The sequence below is a fragment of the Manis pentadactyla genome, chromosome 3 (genome assembly GCF_030020395.1).
Source record: "Manis pentadactyla isolate mManPen7 chromosome 3, mManPen7.hap1, whole genome shotgun sequence".
Taxonomy (NCBI): domain Eukaryota; kingdom Metazoa; phylum Chordata; class Mammalia; order Pholidota; family Manidae; genus Manis; species Manis pentadactyla.
Window position 1 is genome coordinate 52,720,224 of NC_080021.1, and position 13,103 is coordinate 52,733,326.

The 13,103-nt window shown below is 37.2% G+C and overlaps 1 protein-coding gene across 1 annotated transcript in view; it reads left to right on the forward strand.

Moving 5' to 3' along the window:
- The window catches only part of CNGB3 (cyclic nucleotide gated channel subunit beta 3), a 175,905-nt gene that overhangs the window by 121,159 nt on the left and 41,643 nt on the right, over positions 1-13,103 (forward strand). Inside the window, exons 11-13 of the mRNA XM_036925101.2 lie at positions 4,601-4,742; positions 8,756-8,915; positions 10,804-10,901. Coding sequence (XP_036780996.2) covers positions 4,601-4,742; positions 8,756-8,915; positions 10,804-10,901 — 400 coding nt within the window. The remainder of the gene's footprint in view (positions 1-4,600; positions 4,743-8,755; positions 8,916-10,803; positions 10,902-13,103) is intronic.

Here is a 13,103-nt window from a genome sequence, read left to right on the forward strand (position 1 = left end):
ACATGATAATGTACATAAAAAATCCTAAAGAATCTGCTCCAAAACTACTAGAACTAATATAGGAATTCAGCAAAGTTCAGGATACAAAAATAATACACAGAAATTTGTTGCATTCCTACACACTAACAATGAACTAGCAGAAAGAGAAGTCAGAAAAACAATTCCATTCACAATTCATCAAAAAATAAAATACCTAGGAATAAAACTAGCCAAGGAAGTGAAAGATCTATACCCTGAAAACTACGAGAGACTCTTGAGAAATTAATGAGGACACTAATAAATAGAAATTCATCCCATGCTCTTGGGTAGGCAGAATTAATATTGGCAAAATGGCCATCCTGCCTAAAGCAATCTACAGATTCAATGCAATTGCTATCAAAATACCAACAGCATTCTTCAATGAACTGTAACAAATGTTCGAAAATTCATATGGAACTACAAAAGACCCCAAAAAGCCAAAGCAATCCTGAGAAGGAAGAATAAAGCTGGGGGCATTATGCTCCCCAACTTCAAGCTCTACTACAAAGCCACAGTAATCAAGACAATTTGGTACTGGCACGAGGACAGAGCCATAGATCAATGGAATAGAACAGAGAGCCCAGATATAAACCCAAGCATATATGGCCAATTAATATATGATAAAGGAGCCATGGACATACAATAGGGAAAAGACAGCCTCTTCAACAGCTGGTTTTGGCAAAACTGGACAGCTACATGCAAGAGAATGAAATTGGATTACTGTCTAACTCCATAAACAAAGCAAACTCGAATGGATCAAAGACCTGAATGTAAGTCATGAAACCATAAAACTCTTAGAAGAAAACATTGGCAAAATTCTCTTGAATATAAACATGAGCAACTTTTTCATGAACATATCTCCTTGGGCAAGGGAAACAAAAGCAAAAATGAACAAGTGGAACAACATCAAACTAAAAAGCTTCTGTACAGCAAAGGACACCATCAGTAGAACAAAAAGGCATCCTACAGTATGGGAGGATATATTTGTAAATGACATATCCAATAAGGGGTTGACATCCAAAATATATAAAAAACTCACATCCCCCAACACCCAAAAAGCAAATAACACATTTAGAAAATGGGCAGAGGGTCTGAACAAACAGTTCTCCAAAGAAGAAAATCAGATGGCCAACAGGCACATGAAAAGATGCTCCACATCACTAATCATCAGAGAAATGCAAATTAAAACTGCAATGAGATATCACCTCACACCAGTTAGGATGGCCAACATCCAAAAGACAAACAACAACAAATGCTGGTGAGGATGCAGAGAAAGGGGAACCCTCCTACACTGCTGGTGGAAATGTAAATTAGTTCAACCATTGTGGAAAGTAATATAGAAGTTCCTCAAAAAACTAAAAATAAAAATTCCATTTGACCCAGGAATTCCACTCCTAAGAATTTACCTGAAGAAAACAGGATCACAGATTCAAAAAGACATATGCACCCCTATGTTTATCGCACCACTATTTACAATAGCCAAGAAATGGAAGCAACCTAAGTGTCCTTCAGTAGATGAATGGATAAGGAAGATGTGGTACATATACACAATGAAATATTATTCAGCTGTAAGAAGAAAACAAATCTTACCATTTGCAACAACTTGGATGGAGCTAGAGGGTATTATGCTCAGTGAAATAAGCCAGGTGGAGAAAGACAAGTGCCAAATGATTTCCCTCATCTGTGGAGTATAACAAATCAAAAACTGAAGGAACAAAACAGCAGCAGACTCACAAAACCCAAGAATGGATTAGTGGTTACCAAATGGAAAAGGGTTGGGGAGGGTGGGTGGGAATGGAGGTATAACAGGATTAATGGGTATTATGCACATAATATAGGGGGGGCACAGATAAGGAAGTATAGCACAGAGAAGACAAGTAGTGACTCTATAGCATCTTACTATGCTGATGGACAGTGACTATAATGGGTATGTGGTGGGGACTTGATAATAGGAGGAATGTATTAAATACATGAAACCTGAGCATAAGATTGTATATCAATGATACCTTAATGAAAAAAAAATCTATCAAATGTCTGTGGTGTAAATATTAGAGATGGACACACTTGACTAAGCCACTGCTAGAAAAGTCAATAAAATGTCATCTAATTAAATTACAAATCTTTCCTTTGGTTGTGCATGTCTGGGTGTGAGACATGACTGAGAAAAGAATCCCCAAATAAACTTCAAAGCATCAGAGAAAAAAACTTCCAACATACATATTCTACTTCATATACGAAAAAATAGTTCAAGGTTAACCCATCAGATTTGGAAAATGTACACCTAAGTTTCACATTACATTTTTATTTTTTAACATCCATAAATAAGATAATGAGGGAAAAAATATATATGTTTGTTTCTGTTAACACTACAGTGACTTTGAAGGGACAGCAATCTCAACACTTGTAATCGAGTTAGCAATGTTGGGAAAGAATCTAGTCCCTCTCCCATTCTTGGATAGTATTAGAATGCAATAAATTTCCTTAATTTAAAGAGACTCACAGGTCTAGGACCTGTGACCAAACTAAATCAGGTAATGGGAAATTATAAATTGGAATTTGAAAAGTTAAAATGCAATCCATAAAATTAACTCCATACTTTTTTAAGATGGTTCTCCTTGACATCAAGTTCACTGCAATATTAGTAAGTTCAAGGAAGCTAGATAGAAAAAATTGCAGAGTGGTAATAGTTTTATTCTCTTGGCACAGAGGTTTCAAACTCTACCAAAGAGTTAATTATTTTTCTGTTCCTATATCCACCACGTTAAAAAAAACTCACGTCCTTCATGAGTATTGAATTTCAAAATGAGTCCTTTCTTCCTAGATCTGTTATTTGAATATTGACTTCAGATGCAGTTTGATTCTTTTTTGTAAACCTCAATTTCTTACTGTTTGAAGATCTGAAAACAGTAGTCTTTCACTAGAAAAATAGCACCCTTGCTCAAAGACTAATACACAATTATTAATACATAATTATGCAGCATACCCAGACAAGAAATAAAAGCCTGACTAGGGCTGGATTCTGTAAAAAGTGCTGTTTTTCTCTATCTACCCTGGAAACTACAATAGTTATTTGGGACCCACTAAATTCAAATGCCTCTCTGTAACAATATCTGGAAATATTCTCCAGAACAGGTCATTTTTCTTTAAGGATTCATGTGAATGCCTGATCCATGTTATCAGAGCCATATGGAATATACCAAATACTATACCTAATATTACACAAAAATATATATACAGTAGAGCTGTAATACTAACTTCCATTCCCACCTCACTGTGGACTCCATGAAACCCTTAGCCAAATGTACCTGAGTGAATCTTGTACGTTCTGTCCTAATCTTTATCATATTCTTTTCTGTTTCCCTGATGCCTGATTCTCTTTCTGTTTAGGCTATAATGATCTCAGTCTCTCTATTTGAAATTGCTCAAGATAACTCAAGCATCTTGTTCTAATAGATTTCTGAGCATACTTTGTTTTCCTCAATACTAAATTTCTAGATAAATTCCTTATTCCACCCAAGAGTAATGTTCTTAAAATGAAGCTCAGTTCTCCTCTGTCTCTACCATGGTTTATATATTCAATAATATAAGATGTGGATAGAAAAGAGACAGCAGATACATATATATATATATATATATATACCTGCTCTATTTTCCATCAGTAAAAACAACTTGATATAAACTGTCAAAGGATCTCCCTTCTGTATAAATATCCTTGCTCTCTATGATATTCCTCACAAATCAATATGCATAGTAGTTTAGAGATGACCTCAAATACTTTGCTGCTCCTCTCATTGAGATGTGGATTCAAATATCCCTTCCCTTTAGTCTGAGCTGGCCTTAGTGACTTGCTTGACAAATATAATGTGGCAAGAGATTGAGATGTTAAGGGACTTCTGAGTTAGAAGAAGACTTACAGCTACTGCCTGGACTACTACTGCTGTGGGAAAACTAGGCACCAACCAAGAAGTCCACCTACTCTGAGACTGTCATGCTGTGAGGAAGCTAAAGCTGGTTATATGACAGGCTGAATGAAGAGAGAGATACCACAGCTGTTCCAACCTTCCCAGCCCAGGCTCAGACATGTGAGAGAAGATACCTTGGGCATTCCAGACAAATGGTGTAGAGAACAGAGAACCCAGTCAACAGAATGAAGGCCCTAGACATCTGGCCTTAGTCAAATCTTCCCAGCTGTCTCCAGCCCCCTAGCTGAGGGTCCACCCATTATGGAGCAGACATGAGTCCTCCCTACTGGGTCTTACACAAATACCTGACCCACAAAATGATGAACGTAACAAAATAGTTGCTTTATACCACTATATTTTGGTGTGATTGGTTTTTCAGGAAGAGATAAATGGAACAGCTAATAAAACACCCTCTTTGGGTTTAATTGTTTAGCCATTTCACAGTGTTTATCAAGGAGTTTACATTAGTACACATGTTATTTGTTAATGCTGCCTATAGAAAGAAAATCTTGATTAAGAGGAAATATGTTGTTATGACTTTGTAGTAACCTATACTCCTAAGCATAGTGGTATTTTAATGCTATGATAAAAAGCAAAGTGTGTATCTTCTCTTTTCACAGGTATCTGAGATGTTATTATTGGGCAGTTCGAACTTTAATTACCATTGGAGGCCTTCCAGATCCACAAAGTTCATTTGAAATTTTTTTTCAACTGTTGAATTTTTTTTCTGGAGTTTTTGTGTTCTCCAGCTTAATTGGTCAGGTAAATTGAGATGTGAATCCCCAGATACATAATGCTGTCATATTTGAAAGGCTAAGAGGTCTTTATAACTTTACAGAGGAAAAACTAAATCTAGTACTTTTCTTTTTTTACTAACTTTCATCTATTTCAATAAATTGGAGGGCAATGAGAATGGGTCAACATTGCCTGTCAATTTTTAAAACATTAAATCTATCAGAAGACCCACCCACAATGAGTATCAGGTCAGATTCTCAGAGAAAGTCAAGTTTCTAAGTTAACTTCTTACTTGGAGTTTCCTGAAACTCTTTAAGAGCTCTCTTCTTTACTTAAACTTCAAATGTTTTCATAAAATCCCTGGGTTAAAATCAACTTCAGAGATCATTTAAACCACAGGCTACCAAATGTCATCTAAATTAATCTAGTTAATATATTATGGGTTCATAAATGTTTATTATGGTGTTTCTTTGTCCTTATTCTCAAGTAATCACAGTCTAGTAAGAAGGTAAAACAAATACACAAACAACTCTATGGCCAGGTAGTTGGCATCTGCAAGGGTAAGAGCCCAGTATATTTGTGAATTCCCAGATTCACAAGAAAATGTAAAGCTTGACAGCTTAGTGTCTATGGAAGTTATCCTTCCCTGGAAAGTACTTTACATACTATATGTTTGAGAGCCAAAAAAAAAAAAAACTATGTTGAGATTTGTGTGCTGGGTAAAGAGACAAAAATTATAAAATGATTATTCTTACCAGATAAATGATCGGTTCCCATTCACCACATTCACAGTGGTATAAGTAAAACCCATACTTTAACAAAATTTAGCAAAAAACCCTATTCTTTATGTCTAAGCTGATCAAAACTCTAATCCTACACCCATGAATGTCATGGATGTACTATCCACGGGAAGTACCAGAGGACAGTTTGAAAGCTCTATTAGTTCAGAAAAGGGAAGCATCCCAAAGGTTTCATAGGGGAGAATGAATTTGCAACATCTTTAAAAGCCAGGTAGGATTCAGTAGTTATAAATAGTTCACTTCAATCAGAAACTGTGTGTAAAAGATAGTAATGATAAAGCACAAGTATGTTTAAGAAAACAGGAAAAATACCAGAATAACTGGAGTGAAGGATTTGTAAATCAGTTAGAGATGTATATAAGAGCTCTGAAAGTTAAATTAAAGATGTTGAAGTTTATCCTAAAGGCAATGGGAAGTCAGCCAGGGGAGACTTTGAACAAAGAGATTCAAGGAAGATTAATCAAAATATAATATGAATTTGAAGAGATAATACTGTTTTAAAATACAGGTTTTATTTTATTTAGGTATGGTGAAGTTTTAAGAGGTGAGATCAGGAGATAACTGGCATTGAAAAGACAGCCTGTTACATAAACAGATCAAGAGGACGGGTCACACCGTGCCTCGGGAGCCGCGTGCAGAGCACTAAGGAACAAGGGAAGCAAAGGAAACAGGCTTAGGTTTGGCGAGTTTGGATATTTGGAGCAGGCTCTGGCACAGAGGGCTGTCTTTAGTTGTCTAGTACCAGGTCCTGGGGTGATTAGTGCTGATGGACTGTAGCCTGGAATGTGAAAGACCAATAATGAAGGCTGCTGGGAACATGGGCTCTGGATTCACTCTGCACGTGAGAGACGCGCTCTGTCTCTAGGGATTAGCTGGCCCTGGGAGGGATAGTCCCAGATATTAAAGCTTCAAAATACTTAAAGTAAAACCCAGCGTTAACATAGGCAACAGCTGCAACTTCAGCCTGAACCTGATAATGGAGTAGAGAGAGAGGTTTTGAGGAAACTCTATCTAGAAACTAGTTTGGTTTGGGAAGAAGAGCACCAAGCAGTTAAAAGCTGTAAATATAAAATATCATAATCTTAATGGCCAGAGAGATTGCATTAAAAATTACTGAAAACAGGAAGCTGGTTTAGAGAGAAATGCAATTAATTTGAATATAAATAGCAAAAATCAAATTATTTCATAGTTTCTCATAAAATCTATGTGAGGTAGCCACATCCCCTTCAATGTTTTCTCAGTTTTACGGATGAGGAAACTCCAGTTTAAAGAGATTAAGAGTCATTGCTAATTCATACAGTCATATGATAGAACCATATAACATTGAGAATAATAGACACTTACTGTATCCAACACAATTTTTACAAGATTGAAAAAACTATGTCTAGTTCCAGTTCAAATCTCTTGCTACTCAAAGTGTGATTTTCAGGTTAGAGACAGAAGCACCACTTGTGAAATTGAGGTTTCAGGCCTCATCCCAAACATACTGAGTTGGAATCTGCATTATAGTAAGTCAGAGGATTCACATGCACTTGGAAATTGGAAAAGTACTGCTTTATATAGCACACCAAACCTTCCTTTACATTGAATTTGAGGTTCCAAGAAGAATAGAAATACCAAGCCACTAAAATGTAGTACTAGAACCCCCAAAAAGACTAAATCAGGAGGTACAGATTTGTGCCTTAAACTCTCATAGTGAATTTAAAAATGCTGAGAAGGAAAAGAGTTAAAAATAATAATAATAATAAGATGACCTGGGACAAAACTTCCACTTATTCAGAATTCCCACATATAGCCACACCAAGAATTACACTCTGGACCTATTGTCACATTTTAACCGCGATATTCCATTCTCTGGGACAATTCATAGAGACTGACATTTCCTTCCTCTCATCTGCAACACACCATGGAATGCACGTCTCCTTCATCTACCCGACCAAAACCCAGTGTTGCTGAAGAATAGCACATGAGCCCTTCAGATACTGTCACTACAAATTCTGGGCCCTCAACACCAATCAATAATGCTTTTAATTGTCTTTGGTTCCCAATTTAAAACTCTGTTAAATCTCCCAACCGAACCCCTGATATCCCCATTCTCATGGCCTCAGGTGACTTGGTAATGTTCATCATCTGTCAAGAACATCTTGGGAGAAAGAGATCTAATAATTGTTGAAGAATATTTGGAATTACCCCCAAGGAGTAAGTTAAAAACTGAACGAGATGTCCAGTTGACTATCTGCATAGCTCCTCACAGATACTTTTTGAAAAACAGAAGAACCTCTTAAGTCTAAAACTGGAAACTGAGGAAGGCATCACAATAAAAAAGCCATTTGAGCTAGTCCTCAAAGGATGCATAGTTTTCCATAATCTGAAAAGATTCTGCTACTAGAATGAATGAGCAAAGTCTTAAGAGTCTGAAAGTGAAGCCCTTGTTTTCCTCCCTATTACAAACCCACAGTCAAAGCAAATTTACAACCACTTTCTTCCCCCTTTGTGAGAGGTAGAGTTGAGCTATATATCTTCTTTGTGCTGAGACCTTAAAGATCAGCTTTTAACCTAGAGTGGGTTTTTATGGCTGAGTTATAAACATCCAAGAACTAAAACCTGACAGTTCCTTAAGTATTGTCACAGCAGTAGTTGATGCTTCAGTAATTTCAGCACATTTCGACTTCTGCTGAATACTATGCCTTAAGCATGATGAGATTTGATTTTATCTGTCTAAACAACACAAAGGGAAGTACAGAGGTTGCAATTTCATGATGAATTGAGTCTATATAGCCAGCCACACTGGATAATCTATGAAAGATGCTTTCAAAGCAAGACTCACCAAAATGGACTAGCCATTCTGCCAAGTAATTGCTCAGCTTTGTAAATACCTTACATAAGCAGAAACTATATAATTTTTAAGATATCTACTAACATCTTTACAGTAATATACAAGTTTACAAAGAAGATTGTGTACAGTCACATGCTATATGTGACTAAATCCTCATAAAAACCTCACGTGTTAGGTAAGACAGATCTTATTGTTGTCCTTATTGGGTCAGGAAGAGGACATGATTTGCCTAATATTTTATGTAAATGGTTGAAACTAGGGCCCAATATCAGTGTATTAAAAATCAAGGAGTCAGTGCACTAGAATGGAATGTAGCACATGAGAACTCTTATTTCAACTGGGCTTTTAGTAACTCTTTCCAGTTGATCTGCTGGATGTGGAGGAACCCATATTTGTGCTTTCAGATGCAAGATGTAATTGGGGCAGCTACAGCCAATCAGAACAACTTCCGCATCTGCATGGATCAGACCATCGCCTACATGAAAACTTATTCCATCCCTAAGAGTGTGCAGAATCGGGTTCAGACTTGGTATGAATATACGTGGGACTCTCAGAGAATGCTAGGTAAGCATGGCAAAATTAATGACTAAATCCTGCAAACCATGTTTTAATGAAAATTCTGTAAGGTACAAGTAGAGACTAACTGGATTTGAACAAAAGATTAGAAAAAAAAAACCAAATGATCTTTAAAGCATTAATTTAATACTATGGGATTTTTTCTTACATTTCTAGAGAAAACATACCGATTATACAAATCCTAAAAGAGCAAAGGCTAAATTTTATTCAGTGCCTACCAGATGCTAGGTATTACACACATTGCCTCAAATAATCTTCACTAAGAAATAGGAAGAAGAACTGGGAAAATTAGTGTCATCAACCCCTTTTGGGAGACAAGGAAATGGAGGCTTCTAACTGAAAAATTTAGCCAAGTGCACGGGGCCAGCAAATGCCCTAAATGGAATCATACTTGCTTCTGTGGTCCTCCAAACCTTACACTTTCTGCAGTGTCAGCCTCTTACCTAGAGCACAGTACTTAGAAGAACAGCAATCTTTGAGGCTACATCCAACCTACTGTAAGGCACACAGTCTCTTCCGAAAGACCATTCATAATTTCTGGCATATACTATTAGCACTCTAATACTAAGTTGAAAAATATTTTTTTATTAAAGGATATAAAGTAAGTTAAAGATAACATGCTAGTTGATAATAATCAGTTTATGCCTTGCCATATAAAAATAGGAATTAGTGCCACTGAGAAGCCAAAGAGCTACTGCCTCCAGAGTGAAAATTACACTGGGATTCCCAAATCACAAAGGTTCTTAAGAGCAGATAAGAACCTCTGCTTGTTGACACGAAGACCTTTTTTTCACCTTTCTGCCACTCTTAAGAGACTTCAGCCACATGCTTAGAACCTCTTCCTGAATCTGAATGACCAAAGCAACTTGCCTTTCTCTTGAGCATCTACAGCTGTTCCTGAGGGCGTTTCAAGCAGGAGGAAGAGCAGCAAAAGGAGCTGTAATGGGCTACTTTCTTCTCTCCCTGTGGATACTGTTCTGACTCCTTCATTTAGGAGGGAACTAGGGACAAACAACCTTTGGAAACAAGGAGCTAAATATTAGTAGAAAGGATTTTCATATTTAGAATCAATATTGGAATCAAAATGAAGGTATAATATAGCATTTTTTCTTTTCTAAATGGATGTAAGAAAACATAAAAAATAATCAACTCTCAGAAACTCATAGGATACTAGACACTAAGAATGGGCAGTGTTTTTTATGGAATATTTTAGAAGCCCGAAGAGCCAGTATTTAATTCACATGTAGAGAAATATTTAGTGTATTCACATTCTTTGTTGAGTTAATAAGCCAGTAAATAACAATAATTTGAATTTACTCGGCACATTTCTTCTTCAGATTCTATTCCCAGCTGAGCCACCTACCAGTTTTGCACAATTAAGCAAGTCACTTACAGCTTCTCTGATAGTCCAGGATTTTTTGTTCGTTCCTTTCTTTTTTTCTTCTTTCTGCAAAGCAGGAATGAGAACACTTACTCTTAGAGTTGTCACAAGGGTCAAATAAGATAGTGACAGAGCTCTGTAAGCTTTCAAAGCCACATGGTACTTATTATTATTTGCCATCCCTTGGATGTTAGGACTAGAATCCACAGAATCAGAAGACAAGAACTGGAGCTTTTGATGATCAGGTTTGTTCACTAGCCCTTGTCCCATGATCTCTGGGCTTTATGTCTAAAGTTTCAGCAAACACAGTGTTCTGGAATCATTCAGAAATATTATGTCATCTATAATTAACATACCTCTTTTCTCTCATGGAAGTAATTAAGCTATTGTGATAGGTTTATTGGACCAAAAACGAATGAAAATTTTTCTTATCCTTTGGTGATTTTTTTTGTTAATTATTCTGCTTTGTGGCTTGATGTATTTACCTCTACAAAGATGAGTCAAACCTGCTTGAGGCCCTGCCGACTACAATGCAGTTAGCCCTCACCATTGATGTGAACTTCAGCATCATCAACAAAGTTGACTTATTCAAGGCAAGTGCTTTTATAATTAATAGAAAGACGCCCTATCAATTTTTCTGTAAAACCTAAGCTCTTGTTGTATATAGCATTTATTTATTTATTTATTTATTGCCTTATGTTTTAATGAAATCAAAATAATCTAAACAATATATGTGGAATTAGAGTCAATAAACTATGGGTCTCTCTCAGCAGATGATTTATTCTTTAGTAGACACTCTCTCCTAATTGGTGTCAAAGAAGGAGAGTTTTCAGACTCTTCTTGCATTAATTTAAATATAATTAAACTCTACAGTTCTTTGTCTTTGCTACCATGCACATTTCCCATTTATGAATGTACCTTGGCAATGCATAACAAATCAGGCCCCTCATTAGCTCTGGATTGGCCTGACAATCAGAGAGTCATGCCTAACCATGTCTCCTATTAAAAATGCTTCGGATTTAAACTTTTTAGATGACTGAATTCAGATGCAGAGGCTTTCCCCCCCCCACCAGGAAAAAAACTCATAACCAAGGGATTTTTTTTTCTTTTTGAATGTTTTTAATTTTACTGCCCTTTGCTTAATGTAGATTACTGCATGTTAAGTTTTTTTCACCCAACTCTTAATTCTCTATGTAGTGTTCACTGATTCATCTATTCAATTAATTGATTTGACAGGTATTTACTAAGTTCTTACTATGTTCCATGCACCATTTTAGCCACTGGAAATACAATAGTTGAAAAAAATACTTGGAAACATGGAATTTAAATTTCAAAAGAGGGGAATGAAAAATAAATATGTAATATATGTGGAGGTGATAATGCTATGAACAAAAATAAAGAGATTAAGGAGGATGAGGGTGGTACTAGTCATGAAAGTCTGCTCTGATGAAGTATGATTGAGCATTTGAGCAGAGGCCTGTAGGAAGTAAGGGAGTGAGCCAGGCAGATATTGGGAAAGAGGAGAGACAGGTGGGCAGAGAAGGAATATTACAGGAAAATGGATGAGATGAAAAGCCAGAGCTAAGAATGCAGTACAAAGGAAGCCTGAGTGGCTGGAGCAAAGGCAGTGTGATAGGAAGCAATAGTTAGAGGAGAGTAAAAAGAGCGAGGCCAAGGCAGGGGGCAAGTTAATGGAGACAGTAGTACAAGCTGTGGTGCAAAGACCACTGAAGATCTTGAGCAGAAAGTGACCTATTTGAGATGCATCTGAAAAGGGTCCCTCCCTGCTGTGCATGGAGTGCACAACGTAGAAGCAATGGTGGAAGGCAGGGAGGCCCAGCAGGCTTACTGAAACCATGTGTAGGAGTGATGACGGTGACCAGACCCAGAGTACGTAGGAGCAGAGCTGTTAAGTGCCCAAATATTGGAGGTATTCAAAGGAAGAGCCCATGGTTCTTGTTGTTTGACTGCATGAAGGGAGTGAGAAAGAGAGGAATCAAGGATGATTCCAAGGATTTAAGTCTGATTAGGAAGAATAAAGACATCATTCACAAGATAGGACATTTTAGAGTATGTGTAGGGTGAGGGGGGTAGAAACAGACTCTTGTTTTTGGAGGGGTGAATTTGAGGGGAGAGATATCTAGGTGGGATGTCTATAGGCACTTTGATAAATAACTTTGAGTGCAGAGGAGAGGTCCAAGCTAGAGCAATAAATTTGGGCATATCAACAAATTGATGTATAGGATGGGAAGCATAGGCAGAAAAAGAAGATGTAATCCAGACACAAAATAACACCTTGAAAATACATAATTGATAACTCTGGGGACAAGATGAAGCAGCAGAAGCTGCCTGGTGAGGTGGTCAGGTAGGCCCTCCCAGCCTTAGGCTGACTCACGGCTCTGCGGGGCTCTGGAGTTGGGTCAGTGTTCTAGACCTCTTCCCTGCATATATCCTGGTCTGGAGTTCCGTCAAGATTGTGATGAAGATATAAACCATGTGACTGTCAACTTGGCAGATGATACAAAGCAAGAAGGACTAGTCCAAATATGTTAAGATTGTAAAACTTAAAATTAATTGGATATTTGAAACGATGAGCAAAGCCAAAGAGGGAAGGAGACGGGAGGGAAGAGAGAAGAGAGGGAGAGGGAGGGGTGGAAAAGGGAAGGAAAGATGCACCTGGAGATGATAGGAAAGGAGTTTCCTAATTTCCAGTTTCTAGTGGGAGTTCCACAATGGACACTCTGGCAGAGTAAAAGCATCATGGAATGTGTGCAAACAGAGTTTTCTTATTTTCT